The sequence below is a fragment of the Strigops habroptila genome, chromosome 3, assembly GCF_004027225.2.
Source record: "Strigops habroptila isolate Jane chromosome 3, bStrHab1.2.pri, whole genome shotgun sequence".
Classification (NCBI taxonomy): domain Eukaryota; kingdom Metazoa; phylum Chordata; class Aves; order Psittaciformes; family Psittacidae; genus Strigops; species Strigops habroptila.
The window spans coordinates 15,170,874-15,186,830 of NC_044279.2; the positions used below are offsets into that span (position 1 = coordinate 15,170,874).

General features: G+C 39.9%; 2 protein-coding genes across 3 annotated transcripts in view; one reads left to right on the forward strand and one right to left on the reverse strand.

Annotated features, from left to right (window-relative positions):
• COG5 (component of oligomeric golgi complex 5) overlaps positions 1–4,334 on the reverse strand; it is a 178,590-nt gene extending 174,256 nt beyond the window's left edge. The window contains exons 1-3 of the mRNA XM_030480895.1: positions 4,194–4,334; positions 3,132–3,271; positions 2,060–2,117 (exon numbers count right to left, since the gene is read on the reverse strand). Of these exons, the coding sequence (XP_030336755.1) occupies positions 2,060–2,117; positions 3,132–3,271; positions 4,194–4,257 (262 nt within the window). The 5' untranslated portion in view covers positions 4,258–4,334. The remainder of the gene's footprint in view (positions 1–2,059; positions 2,118–3,131; positions 3,272–4,193) is intronic.
• Positions 4,286–15,957, forward strand: part of DUS4L (dihydrouridine synthase 4 like) — a 36,901-nt gene continuing 25,229 nt past the window's right edge. Inside the window, exons 1-7 of one of the 2 annotated variants that reach the window (XM_030480899.1) lie at positions 4,286–4,384; positions 5,067–5,198; positions 5,448–5,569; positions 8,859–8,976; positions 10,434–10,556; positions 11,492–11,718; positions 13,318–14,713. In XM_030480899.1, the coding sequence (XP_030336759.1) occupies positions 5,092–5,198; positions 5,448–5,569; positions 8,859–8,976; positions 10,434–10,556; positions 11,492–11,718; positions 13,318–13,565 (945 nt within the window). In that variant the 5' untranslated portion in view covers positions 4,286–4,384; positions 5,067–5,091 and the 3' untranslated portion in view covers positions 13,566–14,713. Of the gene's footprint in view, positions 4,385–5,066; positions 5,199–5,447; positions 5,570–8,858; positions 8,977–10,433; positions 10,557–11,491; positions 11,719–13,317; positions 14,714–15,957 lie in introns of those variants that run through there. The other variant, XM_030480897.1, reaches the window with a different exon arrangement.

The window sequence follows — 15,957 nt, forward strand, 5'->3', positions numbered from 1 at the left end:
CATTTATACATGGAATAGTAGGCATGCAATTCTCACGCCTCAGAGGATGAAGACATGAGATATAGTGAAAAGTTGGCAGAATAGGCTGTATTTTCTACTCTACATTGCAATAATGGGGGGAGGGCCAGTAGCACAATGTTACTACATCTGTGACTGTGACATTGCTATAAAGCATATAGCAGCGCTCTTGACAGAAGGCAGAATAAGGATGGGTGAAAAGGCAATCAACCCTGTCCATCTGCTGCATAAGCTATGGGATGATACTATTTAGCCTACCTTGAGCTAACAGGTAGCTCAAGGTATCTATTGAGCTACCTATAGACAGAAAAGAAGTATGCATACCAGATCAGTGTACCATTTTAAAAGTGCACAGACCTAAAAAAGGACTCTACAAGTGGGGTGTACCAATTTGAAACGTTCAATTAGATTCACTTTCACACACCCAAATGACTGTGATTGCTGTGAATCAGCTCCATAATCTTCACTTGCTAACTTTCTTGATAAACATACCAAGAGCTATGTGTTTCCAAGTTCATAATTAAAGTTTCTACTGACATCCTTTTTTCTTCTTCTTATGATTCTTGACTCAAGCATTTCTTCTACAGCGACCATGTATCTCACAAGCAGAGATAAGAAAGTTTTGCAAAACCTGAAACATCTGCATAGACTTTTGATTTTCCTGGCAACTGCAGACTGAAGCTCCTACTGATGTCTCAAGCATCAAATATTTTTCAGGGTAGAACCTCCGCATGCTTCTCCTTCCCTCACACACAGAAATGGCCTCTTAAAGATCATAGCGCTAAGTAAATGGAGACAAATCAATACATTTGAGGAGTATTAGATTTTATTTTTACTTTGGGTTATTAACTGTAAAATATGCATTATTTACAACGCCTACCTTACAGACATTCTTTCCTCAGAGCAATTTCAGGAAGGAATGCCTTCAGAGACACCCATGATTTCACAAAACAACATTCCACTGAGCATAAATTGCTGGAGATCACGACTGGGAGGTATTTATTAATCACAAGACTGACTACAGATTCCTACCTACTTCTTATTTGGAGGGTGAACACAGATTCCTGTCTTCTTATGCTTAATTTTCCAACTGTCTAGAAAGCTATTCAGGAGCTACCATTGCTAAATTAAATAAGCATTTATTTATTTTTATAGCTGTACGCAAATGCCAACAATCAAATAGTGCATCCAGCAAATTCCAAAGACTAAAGAGATACTATAACTGTCAGTAACCAGAAATTCTCTGGTTATGCCAAAACCTGGAAGAAGGAGGAATACATAAATAACTTAGCAAGTTACAAAATGAAAGGGAAAAGGGGATATGCTTGAATCCCACAGTGTATGCAAATTAGCATGTTATAGAGGTAAATATCTTTCTCTAAAGAAAAAAAAAGAAGTTCCCAGCAAGTGACAAAGAGCAGAATGGCAGGCTTGGTGAGCTCCTTACACAAGAACAAAATATTGCAACTATTTTTCTATACAGATTCAATTGTTTGTAAGTAAGGCCTTTGAAAGTCTGCAGTTTATGTTAAAATCCAGATCTGAAACAGCAGAATAACATAAAGGTATGTATTTAACTTAGTAGCCCCCTTCTAGAAAAAAAATATCCCAATGCAATTAAGATTATGTGTTAAAGCCTCTTCGGCTAAGACTTGCAAACTACGCAACACATGCATCAGCAACATGCACAAACTTGGCACTTACAGGAGCAGGTATCAGCTAACATTGCAACAAAATTAGGCTTATACAGAAAAACATATTAAAAGGTCAGAAAGACTTGATTGCTAAAGTTGCTCAGAACTGACTATCAAAGTATGTTTTCCTATGAAGTAGTTAACTCCACAGAAGTACCAGTGAAATCTTCTCCCTGGAGCTCCACCTACTGACATCAAAAAAAAAGCTGCCACGTTACTCCTCAGCAGTAAGACCTGTAGCCTTAACATTAGGGGCCGAAGTTGGCAGTGAATGACGTTCCCTGCAGAGATATTAATAGCGCTTCCTTCATTGTAACAAGTACCGAGCACAACATAATGGTATTTACCTTCCAGGGATTCAATTCCAGTTGCTTGGGCCAACAGGTCTTCATGTCTTGCAACAACCTTAAAAAAAAAAAAAAAAACAAAAAAACAAAAAAAAAAAAAAACAAATCAACACAGAAAAATGAGGATGTGTGCCTGAAAGGAATATCAATATATCATCATCGTTCCCACATTGGGCTTTTAAGTATCTCATCAACCCCACCTTAACAGACACAGGAAAAAGCAGCCACACCTTGAAGATGAAAGGTTTCAGAACAGAAAACAAGCTCCGAACAAGAAGAGGGTCAGTAACTCCAGCACAGCTGACATCTTAAAGCCAGCAGAGTGATCACACTTCAACACACCATCATAGATAATAATTGCAAATTTAGACTTATTAATCACACAGTAATAATTACACTCAACTTGTCAATATTCTCTATGTATGCCATTTAGAAACTAGTTCCCAAAGAATTTACCAACCAGGGGGAGGGAGGAAGCAGATTTTGAAACTACACACAAACTTAGCACGCATTCTCACTGCAAGGTGCACTGTGGATCTGTGGTGTCTGTGTAGATTTTACTAAAACCCCTTCTACTATCCAAACTCAAAAGCCTTCTTGAAGGTGTGGAGATGTGTTAACATAGGTTATATTTGTGCTGCTAAAGGTAAAGGGAAGCCTTAGAGCCTAGGCTACTCTCCAGCACAGGATTAAGGGGTGCAAGTTAAATCACTCCCTGTTTTATCACAATTGTCATCGCAAAACACAGGCCAGCATTTCTGATAGGTGACATGATCATTTGGAAAGAGTCAGGGAACATCCTTACAAGGAAGAGCAGAACCTCCATGTATAGAGAGATTAGCTGCAGAAACTGAAAACAAAACACCATATGGCTTCTTGGTAAGGAGTATTAAGAGTGAGCTTGACTGAGTTAAGTATCAGATTCACTACTAGTTTTGCTGCAAGCTGTACCTTTACTTACTGCTTGCAGAGTACACTGGGCAATTTCAGAAGCAACAATATCATAAGATTACTAAACTTTTGACAAGTTTATATCGACCACCCCAGAATAACAGGTATGCTTTAAACTTACTTGTAAATGAAGCTCTTTATCCAACTGACTAATACCTTGGGCAAGTTTTGCCAGTTGCTCAGCTATCACAGCCTGATGGATAGACTGGGAAGTATAAGCTTTCACATCAAAGTCTTCTCTGAAGAAGTCAGCATAACATTCTGAAAAACATTTTGATTTTACTTTCACACTTTGGAACAGTTAAATATTATTTCTGGACCTAAAGCACACAGTTCTCGGACCCTCGGTTTCTCCAAATGTAACAGCTTATGTTCTCATTATCACACAATACAAACGTGACACCATTTTGAGAAGAGACCACAATCAAGAGAAACAAGTTTGGAGCTGATGACTAGGGTTTGGGGTTTGGGTTTTTTTGTAAATAGTGATAAAGACTCATATACTTTTATTCCCCATCGCCTTTTATTGAGTAGAATATACTAAAAAGTATTGATAACTTCTTCAAACTTTATAGTGCAACCCGGGTGAGGCTGTTGAGGTTGTACCCATAATCAAACACACACACCAATCACCTTCAAATCACTGAGGATTGAAGTGGCGTAAGACACAACTTCATGAAACCAAACCGGGCTCTTACAACGGCACTGCTTTATCAACTACTGAATTAACAGACGATACTGAGAGGATGACTTTGGGTGAAGCAAGACCCCAGTTTCCACACAGCACATGCTAGTATTACCGAGCGCCTTCGCCTGTCCTTTCAGTGCACTCGTTCTCCCTTCAGGAGCAACACGCCACCTCGCCGGGCCCCGCCACCGGGATCCTCGGCCGCCAGCGCAGGGCTCCTCACGGGAGGCTGGCGGGGGTCACTCCCCGGCGCCGGCCCTTCCCCCGCCGCCGAAACTTCCCGTGACTTGACAGCGGGGGGGAGCGGGGACTGTCACCGCCCTGCTCGCCCCGGCCCCGAGAACCGCCGCCTCTCCCCCGCCGCTGCCCGCCCTAGCAAAGGACCCTCCGCCTCCTCCGGGCCGCCCGCGGACGGGACCCCGGCACAGTCTCGCCGCCGGGGTCACAGCCGGGCGCTGACCCCCCCACCAGCCGCCGCCGAGGGCCGCGCCTCACCGTCCGCCAGCAGCTCTGCGAGGGCCGGGGCCGGGGCCGCGCCGCCTGCCCCCGCCTCCTCCATGCTGGCAGGTGCCGGGAGCCCGCGCGTCACTCCCGGGCGGCGGCGCGCCGCGATGATGGCGAAAACGCGCGACGGAGCGGGGCCGCCCCAAGAGCGGCAGGGCGGCGGCGGGGCGGTCGCGCACGTGGTGAGCGGAGGGCCGGGCCGAGCCGGGCCGCGGGGAGGGGCGGGCGGCTCCGGCACCGCGCGGGCACCCAGCTCAGGCCGGGGCGGTCGGGCCGCAGCCCTGCTGTGCAGGGAGAGGTGGAGGGAGCCGGGCCTGTAGGGGGAAGGCGAGAGGCAGCGGGCCTGGGCTGGAGCAGGGGAAGCTTTCGCCTGGCATGAGGAAAAGCTTCCTACTTGAGGCCTGTGGGGCAGGGCAGGGGCTGCCCGGAGCCCGCTCTGCGCTGAGGGGTGGCTGAGAACCTCCCCTCCAGCCTGAGCGAGACGTGAGCCCTGGGTGGGTTACCCAGAGAAGCTGTGGCTGCGCCATGCCTGGCGGTGTTCAAGGCCAGGTTGGAGCAACCTGGTCTGGTGGAAGGTGTCCCTACCCGTGGCAAGGGGTTGGAACTAGATGAGCTTTATGTTCCCTTCCAACCCAAACCAGTCCGTGATTCTGTGAATGAAAACATAGCGGTGTTAGAGCGTGGGGATGGCAAAGTACAACGGGGCGCGGGGCCGGTGCGCAGCAGCTGGCTGTGGCAAAAGGCTTGTTCCGACACCGCAAGCGAGGGCCTGCTTGCAGGACGCTCTACTGAAAAGCAAACTGCTGCATGGCCTGTCAGAAATAGCTGAATGACTTCTATTTCAAACACTGCTTATTTTTCCAGATGTTAAAAAGATTGTTAATTATACATGATTGGTGACCTAGAAACTAAAGAATGCCAGCTGAAAGATCCCATGGATTTGTTTCATTCTGGGCAAGTTGTAAAAATATGTGCCCCCATGGTCCGCTATTCCAAGTAAGTAACTGTCATGTCAACTATGTTTTCAGTATATTTTCAGTGAGGAAGTTTATCTTGACTGTAAAAACTGGGGATGATTACATTTTTCTCCTTTATTTAAGACAGACAGATGTGGGACATATTTCATCTTATGATAATATTAGACATCCCCAGAGTACTGCATGTCAGAACAGCGTTTTAGAACAGGAAATGTCTAATCAAGAAAATGTCTTTACTCTTTATTTTTTAATTTTCATGTGTCTGCAGGTTGGCTTTCAGAACCTTGGTTAGGAAATACAGTTGCGATTTGTGTTACACACCAATGATAGTGGCAGCTGATTTTGTGAGATCTGCAAAAGCTAGAGACAGCGAATTCACAACAAACAGAGGTATTTTTTTTAATAAACTGTTGCCTTGTCAGAATGTTTTATGTGGTGATAAGCCGAATTGGCCAAGTGAATGAATGTCACACAGCTTGACATCCATTAACAGTTTTGGTATACTGTATCTGGTTGATTATAAAACCATAGAAATATTCTAGGTAAAAGTAAACACATTCCAGTGACAGTGTGTCAAATGAAATAGTGGAAAACTGAGATCTGTGGTGGATTGACCACACATAGGTGGCCATCAAGCGTGATCCCACACAGCTGTTCACTCATTCCTCCTCCACCTTCCCAGTAGCACAGGGGGAGAACAGCAAGAACAAACGCAAGAACTCATAGGTCAAGATAAAGATAGATTAGTAAGTGAAGGAAAGAAGGAGGGAAAAAAACCCCAACTGATGCAAAGGCAATCACTTCCCACCTAGCACTAGCAGACCAATGCTGAGCCAGTCTCCAAGCAGCAGCCACCTTGTTGCTACCATCCAGTTTTATTGCTGAGATTGATGTTATATAGTGTGGAATATTCCTTGGGCCAGTTTGGGTCAGCTGTTCCAGCTGTGTCCACTGCTGATTTCTTGCCCACTCCGATCTATCTGCTGGGATCAGGAGGAGGCAGAATAAGCAAAAGAGAAAGTTTTGACACTGTGCAAGTACTGTGCAGCAATAGCCAAAACACTGGTGCATTATCAACTGTTTTTGTCACAAAATCCAAAGCACAGCACCGCATAGGATGCCATAAATAAACATTAAACAAATGAAAAATTAATTCCATCCTAGCCAGACCCAGTACAAGATGGTAGTAATATTATTTTCCCAGCAATTGCTATTTCTTGTGCGTTTCAGAGATGAACACTTAACTCATTGCTGGGAAAAGTTTTCTGGTCTCTAACAAAGATGAGTGTGGATAAAGGTGAAAAAGATACCAATACAGTGGAATTATGGATTGATAAAAGAAGCAGGGTTTCAAATTACCTGGGGTGAAAAGTGGAAGGGGCTGTTGTCATGGAACCAGTAAATTGGTTGGTAGACTTGAGATATTGAGTGTGATAAAAAGGAGTAAGAAGAGACCAGGAACTTGTGGCATGGCTAGCGTTGATGAGGAGAAGCAAAGCTTCAGGCATGGTTCAGAAACATAACCAGAACACATACAAAAAGTAGTACGAAGTCCTTATTGTAAAGTGAAAGAGACAAGCTGTATGAAATATGTGGGTAGAGGTGACAGTAATGATACAGACCTGCTGGCATGAAGTGGCTGCAGTAGAAGAGTATAACAAGGAACATAGAAGCATAGGCTGTGACATAGAATGAGGAGAGCACTGCTAACGTGGTAGTAAGATCAACGTGTAGGATCCGTGAAGTGTGATGATTTAATCTATTCAGACCACTGAATTGGTGGGTTTGTAAGTGTATATATAATAGTGGGGGAAGTATATTTCATTATTTTAGTACCGGCTGTTTACTGTGGTGTGTTGTACAGATAGAGCAGTTACAGAGAAAAGTCACACTGGGAGGCACACGTAGATTCTTATTAGTGGATATCAACTTAAAAAAAAATAAAAAAATTAATAATTCTTTGTAAAAAATAAGAAAGACCGTAAGTGACAATATATATGGCTCAAAGCTCCACCAAGCCCCTAGTTTGCCCCCTTTGAATTTACTTACATTTCAGATCTACACAATGTCCTGTGGCACTGAAGTTCCACAGGTCAGTTTAGTAGTGTATTCTGGGGGATGCAGGGATGGGAAAAAGAGAAATTCTCCTTTATGCTGTAACTTTGCTGCCTGATAAGAAGGGGTACAAATGAAATGTTATAGTATTGTAAACAACATCTATTCTCTATTCACTTCTTTCATCATGGCCTTAGTTTTATAGGCGTCTAAAACATTGTGCCTCGGACAGTTTTGCCTAGAGTATAGTATTTACATTATTAGCATTCAGGCTTTTAACAAGTAGCTTCACAACAGGTTGTGAAATTTTACTGTGGTTTTTTGTTTGACTTCCTGGGCTGTTTGGTGCTAAAACAAATTAATATCGCTAGGCTCAATATTTTTATTACTTAATACTCAACCAAATATCCCAAACTAGGAGTGTGGGATTATTCCAGAATATTAGCTGTAACAAAGTAAATCTCGACAGCTAAAGCACTGTATTAAATGGGCTCTGTTTTGAAAATATGCAAGCGATTTTTTTTTTTGCTTGCTGGATTTTTAGGTGACTTCTAGAAGTGTCTCAGCTTGACTGAGAGGGCACTGCTTTCTGACTTAAGTTCCACTACTTCAACAACTACATATTTTCCACTAAAACAGAAAAATCATCAGAAGCAGTTGTGGTCTTTTCAGTAACAGAAGCTCACTTGCTTTGTGCATTTGTTTTATCATCTCTTTCCATCATTGCTCAGATATCCCCCTCCCTCTTAACCACAGCAATTGTTTATGTGGAATGTGAGTGCTAAGACTGTTTGAGATATTTTTAGATGCTTTTAATGTAATACAGTAGCTGTAAAAGAGGAGAGCATGTTCCAAATGACCATCTGGCTCTCTGCAGGGGCTTAGTGAATCACAAATAGTTCAGCAGACCCGAGTTGAGGAGCACTGACACTTTGGTTTCCCACTTGAGACGAAGCTGCTAAAGCTGCCTCTGCCCCTGTGTTCTCATTCCAACTCTGCATATCACATTGTGGATAAAAATCAGCCATGTTGGCACAGAAGAAGAAAAAGATGGGCTGGGGTACGGAAGGGAAGAGCTTGTGTGGTGGTTGGCTCTTTTCTGAAAGGTTGGTTCTGTAAGCAAGTTTCCTACCTGGCAAGAGAGCCAGCCATGTCAGCAAAGCAAAGGGGCAGCATGCAGACAAGAAAGGGCAGGTCAGGAGGGGAAGCATAAAGATTGCTGAAAAAGAGAGAATACTTAATTTCACATATCATCTTTATGAAAGACGAGTGTCTGACCAGTTTCAGTCAGAAAATGTGTATGTTGAGCCTGCAACTGTCTAGGACAGATACACCTCTCTTGATAGGCGTACTCATTTAGTAACCACTGGCGAGCTATCTCTATTTGTGATCCAGGGCTCACAGAGTCACAAAATAGTCAAGTTTGCAAGGACCTCTGTAGGTCATGTTAGCCAGCCCCCTGGTCAAGCAGGGTCACCTAGAGCTGGTTGTCCAGGACCATGGCCAGACAGTCCATAAATTTAGAATTTGGGGTTGTTTTATTATTATTATTATTATCATCATCATCATAGGGGGGTTGGTTGGTTTGTTTGTTTAATCTCTAAGTACCTTTTCATTGGAGTAGGTGATCATCCATTGATTGTTCAGTTTGCTGCTAAAGAAGCACAGGTTTTGTGTGATGCTGCCCGTATCATCTGTCCTTTTGCAGACGGAATAGACCTAAACTGTGGCTGTCCTCAGAGGTAAAGATTTGAAAAAGCTCAATGAAATAATGATGAAATAATTTGAGATTAAAGAATGCTGGTCTTCATTGTCATAGTCATTTCTGTCTTAACTTAAAAATAGACTTTGAGAGAGAAAGAGCTTTTTAACCTGTCAGAAATGTCTATGTGGCAAGACACTGTTCTGAATGTTCTGAGATGCCTGTCACCATGGTAAGACTGGGAAAACCAGGTGTATTTGCCAACTTGCCTTTTTCATTTCTGAGATACTGAGTATTGGCTCAAGAAGTGAAGTGTCCATTCCTTCTCAGCAGCTGTTAAATATGCATTACCAAAACCAGCTTGTTGCAAATAATTTGTAGAGTGTTTTGAGAAATGATGTAGCAATTGCCAAAATAATGAGGCAAGTCCCTGATGTCTCAGACTTCTGCAAGTGAAGGATAGTCTCTAAAATGTAATTATACAGATTACATTATTCAGGAAGTGCTGAAAAGAGTTTCTTCCATCTTTTATTAGGTTTATAAGTACAGCGAATTAGTGATCTACTTCTCACTTAAGTTGATAAAGATTTTGTCTTGACAGTGAAACAGAGTAGTAATGCACAAATGAACATTCTTGCTAACTGGTTCAATTGAGAACCATTTATTACATGCTTGTCAGGCAGCCTTTTTCTTAGTGAAGACCTCAAATGTAGGAAAGCAAAAGATAATACTACGGTGCCAATACTTGTCTATTCTAATTAGGTTGTCTTGACTTAAAATTATAGTATTTGAGAAAAGTCTTTTCTGGAGAGATCTGAGACTTCAGAATGGAAATGAATTATTTTTTTTTTAAGCTAACTACAGTTAAGTATGCCAAACTCTAAGTTCCTTTTAGGACAAAAATATATGCTTACATTTGAATCCTTTGTTTCTTGTGCATGCTGTTTTCAAAATAGCAAAGCTTTGTGCACTTAATCTGCCTTTATAAGAAAAAATATTTAAGAAAAAATCTGTTGCTGCTAAGTAGAAGCAAAGGTTATTTCACGCCAATCAGAATAAAGTGTTCCGCAGTTGAGGAAGAACAGAATATTACTGAACTCAGATCCTTCCCTGCACTTCAAAAATCTGCCTTTTCAATCCAAAGTAATTTTCTGTTTAGAAGAAATCCATGATCCAGTGGAAGGGGAAACATGAATTTTTTTATTTTATGTACGCTGTAAACCACTGTTGATTAAATGTTAATTTATCTTCCTTTGAGTCCATTTTGTGGACAGAAGATTGAACTGGAAGAGACTAGTAACTTGTCCAAATGGAGACTGAACTAGGATCTAAAAGCTGGTGCCAAACTGCCCACAAATTATTGATCTACAGCCAGTACTATCTCGGTCTACTCAAGCACACATTTGGAAGGTTGTAAGGAAAGAAGCCGATGTATCTGACTGAAATTGATCTGCATTTTTTCAAATGTGGAATACAAATGTTCTTTTTCTTTTAAAGGTGGGCGATGGCAGAAGGTTATGGTGCTTGCTTAATAAATAAACCAGAGCTTGTTCAAGATATGGTGAGACATGTACGGAATCAGATCGACAAACCGAGATTTTCAGTATCTATTAAAATAAGGTAGATCTAACCAAAGTTTTGTTTGTGGTACATGGAATAATCCTTTTAATTTTTTTTAAGAAGCATGTTTGTGTAATAAATACACTGTGTGTAATTCTGTGAATATAATATTACACATTATAATATTTTCCTTACATGTGAAGACTGCTGAGATTTTTTTGACCCTAGATGAAAGAATATCTGGGAAAAGTAATCCCAGACTTAGATAGTAGAACCAGCACAGGCTTTGACTACTTACCCAGGTAACATACTGGATGCTATGAGTTTTCTTGCAATCCAACTGACATGAAAGTACAAGTTAAAAGGTTCATGGTTCCATAAAAGAAAAGCAACACAGTGTGTATCATCACAAGGATTTACTTTGTGAGCTGCTGGAGGCCAGAGCTACGTTTGCTGCTGGCTATAAAGGGAAGGGTAACAAAACTGGGAGCTAGTCCCCACAGCTGCTGCAAGGAACACATCCTGCTTCCATTCTGTAAACTGTTGCTTTGCATTGCTTTGTACCACTTCTGCTATTCATCCACACATCCCATATGGCTTTTGTATATTTGCCAGTTAAGTTTCAACAGAGTTTGCAATCTTTTGTGAAAGAGGAACTACTATAAATCAGATTTTTTTTATTTTCCACAAAGTAAGCAAAATAATGATGTTTGGTTTAGAATCTTTTGGGCACCCTTGCTCAATCTCTGTAAAATTTATCATGTACATTTCAGAGATGTGATATAATTAGGAAATGATAAATAGTGGTTTCCATACATTAAACTCATATGTCTTTATTAAAACAAACCGACCAAGCCTCATTATTTTACAACAGTAATATTTTCTTTATTTATAGTTATTTCTACAAATCTGTGATAACTCCTCCTTATGGAGGACAGCTTTTTATACAGTTCAGGTAACTTACTATCTAATGTTTTCATTCTGTGGAATTGTAGGATCCATGAAGACTTAAAAAGAACAGTTGACCTGTGTCAAAAAGCTGAAGCAACTGGAGTTTCATGGATAACAGTACATGGGAGAAGTGTAGAAGAAAGACATCAGCCTGTACATTATGATGCAATTAAAATTATTAAGCAAAGCATGTCTATACCTATTGTGGCTAATGGAGACATTAAAACTTTAAGAGATGCTGAAAGAGTTCATCACTTGACAGGAGCAGATGGTAAGATTAAACACTATTTTCTAAGTAAACTCATACAAATGAGATTTCAAAGTATTTAGCTATAAGTAGGATATGATTTGAGTTCTTTACACTCTTCGAGGAGACGAAGGAGGGTGTTTTAGATGCCTTATAAACTCATAAACAGAATCACTTGTAATCATACAAGCACTAGAGCACTGCTATTCAAAGCCACAAATAATGATTTCCAAGGCAAATTACAAAAGCTCTTTGCTTAATTATGCTATCTCATCACTAAGTAGTGGAGTTCAGGGGGACCTTCAGACATTCAGTCTATCTCTTTAGGGAGCTGAACATCTTTTAAAGAACTGTAAACTTCCACTTGGAAATCTCTACTTCGTGCACATAGGATCAGATTTCTTACCGTAAGAATATGTTGGGAAAAGGAACTATTGTTAAGCCAGATATTTAACAGTTGAGATGGTTAGCTTCAAGGACACAGTGAGGTATTGCACTCTCATATCTGTGTGTGTTTATCTTGTCTTACACTTCAGTGGTAAAATTTGAGGATTTTTTGCAGGATTGCCCTGCAGTTATTTAGTCACAGTAGATTCCTGCAACCATCTATAGTTACAAGACAATACAGAAATTCAGTACATGTTTTGAAGAGGGGATCTGTACCTACACACTTTGGTCTTTCAGCTAGAGAACAACAGGACAGAAAAGAGTGTCATAAGGAAAAGTTCATGTGGCAAGTTTCTTTTGACACTATTGGTGTTTTATAGCAAAGATCAGTTGAACCAAACTGCTGTGCTGCTACAGTGACTTTCCTCCCAAATACAAAGCAGAGAGGAAATACATATCAGAAAAGAATATTTTCATATCCCACCTGACCTTCAAAAACAAAATTATAAAGCATCAGTTTTTTTCTGTCATGTACAATAGTGAAAGAAATTTTTCATTTTTTATCTTCCTATCTTTTAAGAAAAGACTAAGTATGATAGCCTGTATGTTGACAGTGCAGGAAAACAGAATCCCTTAACCACAGAAAAATTACAGTAGGACTTGTATGGGTTTATCTGACAATTTGGGATTACAGTTGCAAATACACTGGCTTGTTCAGAAAGATTTAGTGCAGATCAAGAACCCTGAGATTTATATAATTGAGACATTGAGCTCTTACTGGAAGAAGGATTCTAGGTCAGCAAATCAGCTGAGTTGCACTAAAAATAACTTAGCTTAGTGTACTGCTACTCTTGCATCTTTCCATTGTAATATTATGTTAAAAAGGCAGGTTTGTATGTGTGTTGCAAATAAAACCAAAATACAATTGAATTGCAGTTTCAAAAGTAGGGAAGAAAGGCTTCTGTGTCCTGAGCTTCATTTCACAATTCTGGAGAGGTCAATCTGGAGACATCATCAAGTGGAATGTATTGACAGGTGTTGTAGGTACTCTGAGGTTTAGATTGTTAAATGTGTTTCTCCAGTACAGCTATTAATACCCATCCCTGTTGTTCTCCCATTACTTGCCTGTAAGCTTTGGGTGGTTGTCCTAAGGGGGTGCTATAAAAAACCTACAGGAAGATTTAATGTAAAATTTAAACTATAATGTAACTTACTGCTTTAATTTCCAATTTGAAGGTGTAATGGTGGCTAGAGGACTCTTAGCAAATCCAGCAATGTTTGCAGGATACGAAGAGACACCTTTGAAGTGCATCCAGGACTGGGTTGACATTGCTCTTGAGCTTGGAACTCCTTTTACATGTTTTCACCACCACTTAATGTACATGATGGAACGCATAAGTTCAAAGCAAGAAAAAAAAGTTTTTAATGTTTTATCAAGTACCTCAGCAGTACTAGATTATTTGAATGACCATTATGGTGTGTGATAACTGAAAGTATTTTAGTTCTATATGAACTTGTATTTTTGCAATTGTTGATACATTGTTAAAGTTTTAATTGAGTTTCTACTTTTTAGTCACATTCCTATACTCAGTATTTTCAAAGTTTTCAGCATAACATTATGATCAGGGTGATATTTTATATTTTTACTATTTTTATGTCAGCATTTTTAACGCTAGAAAATATTCCAGACTGCACAAATGTGGAATTCTCTTTCCAATGCACTACTACACAGAGGATCGGCTATTGTAAGACTCCAGTAATTTTAATTTATTTTTTCACCAAACAATTGCATACAGCACTGTTTGCAAAACTAGGGCCTTTCTTACGTAAAACCTCCTAAAATCAGAAGGACTACTTATAAATAATACCGAGAATTTCAGACCAACAGAATACAAAGGGATCAATGATAGAAGTTTTTGACTTAACTTCAAAATTTGAGTAGATGTTTCAAGCCTTCAAAAGACTGTGAGGCCTTGAAGCCCAGCAAGGTATCCTCTTTTAAATTAGATGTTGCTTTTGCAGACTAAAACTTTCTATGCTTACTTACAACTCAGAAAAATTCCACACTTCATATAGTGGAAGAAACCTGGAACAGATAAATGATGATGGAAAGAAGTAAGAGTAAAATGAAGAAGTAGTTTAAACTATCTCAACGTACAAACTTAGCTGAATCTAAAATACAAGACTTGAAAGTTCAATCTAACTAAATTCAGTTTTGTTTATTTACTGTGTAATGATTATATAAAAGATTAAATCCCTGTCATCTACCAAAACAGAACTTTACAGGTCAAAGAAAAGCCGACAGATTTTCTCAGTGGGGCTCTTGCAGTCCTTTCTGCCTGCCGGTATGTTGCTTATCAAAGCGTGACAGCCACTTGGCTTTGAATCTTTGTATAGGAGGGAAGTAGTGAAAATCAGAACAAGACAGTAACATTACACACCAGCTGCACTTGTTCTGCAAGGGAAATTTCACAAATCTGTACAGTACAATTATTTGTAATCAAATAATTTGTTTTCTTTATAAGTTTACACAGAAATTCATATCAGAAATTGCTTCGTTTTCTGCCTCAGACTTCTGTGAATATACAAGTGATTAGTTCTAAATTTTCTAAATAAATAACTTGGTTTTCTATACAATTGTACTTATTTTTATTACGCCATAAACTGTGACAACCTGGGGGAGGGGAGTTTGCTTTTGTTGATACTCCCCAGATCATTTAGATATCTAAATTCTCATAATTTTTCAATGCAGTGGTATAAAAGGTTATTTTTCATAGTGATTATGTTTGATTTAGGCATATGAACATAAGTTTGAAAGGCACGTCCTGAGTCATCAAGTCTAGTTCACTATTTAAGACAGCGGAGTTACATAACTCTTCCGATACGGTCACCTTCCTGATGTGTTAACAAATGGAAAACTACAGACATGCTTTGCTATCATAGGCTAATTGAGAAAATCTCTGCAACCTTTTTTGGTGCAATAGGTTCTCCATTTTTTCAGCCAACTGCTTTTTTTACTCTTCTGGATTGTAATTTTTTGTTGACATTGGATGAGCACAATTACATGTTGTATTCCAAGAAAAGCCCCCAGCAATGTCTTCTGCAGTTAATACTTCTCTTTCTGATGCTTCACGTTTCCTCTACTAAGGTTCATCATGTAATTTCTAAGCTCCCAGTTTTACAGCAAAAGTTCTTATTTCCCAACTGCATGTCATTGTATTTAGGACTGCTCAATTTCCAGTCTCAAGTTCATCCAGCTATAGCGCAATACTCACTTCTCCTCAGTTCTGAAAATGCCTCCAGCCTTCTGCATTAGAATTAAAAAGTAAAACCATACAGCTGAAATGCAGAAGAAAGGGATTATTGAAAGTACTAACCAAGCCCTGTGTTAGCATTTCCTTAAGATTTTTATGAATTTGGCAAGCCGCTATTACTTGTCCCATTAGCCACAAGGAGCAGAGAAGAAAAAGTTATTTATTATAATTAACGCAAATGCAAGGCTTGCCTTTTTTTTTTTTTTTGTAGTGGGGAAGTTGAATTTCAGAGGACTTGAAATACCTTGACCTATTTAGGAGTTGAATACTTGATGATTTTGAAGGTAGCAGTTGTTGTGCCTGTGTGAGATCAATCATAGAGATTTCTGCCTGAAGTACAAGATCTAGGTTGCTGTTAATACCTAATAATTAAAGAGTGCTTTACGTGGCCAGTTATGCACCATAAAAGTTCACAGAAGTTTATCATCCCTTTCTAAGAATGAAATTAATTGTAAGCCGCCTTCCCTTGTGAATTTTGTATGCATCTGAACACACACTCCACTGTGTTGATGTAGAATAAACAGCAAAATCGGAGTTTATAGCCGTGCTCTGAACAGCCATA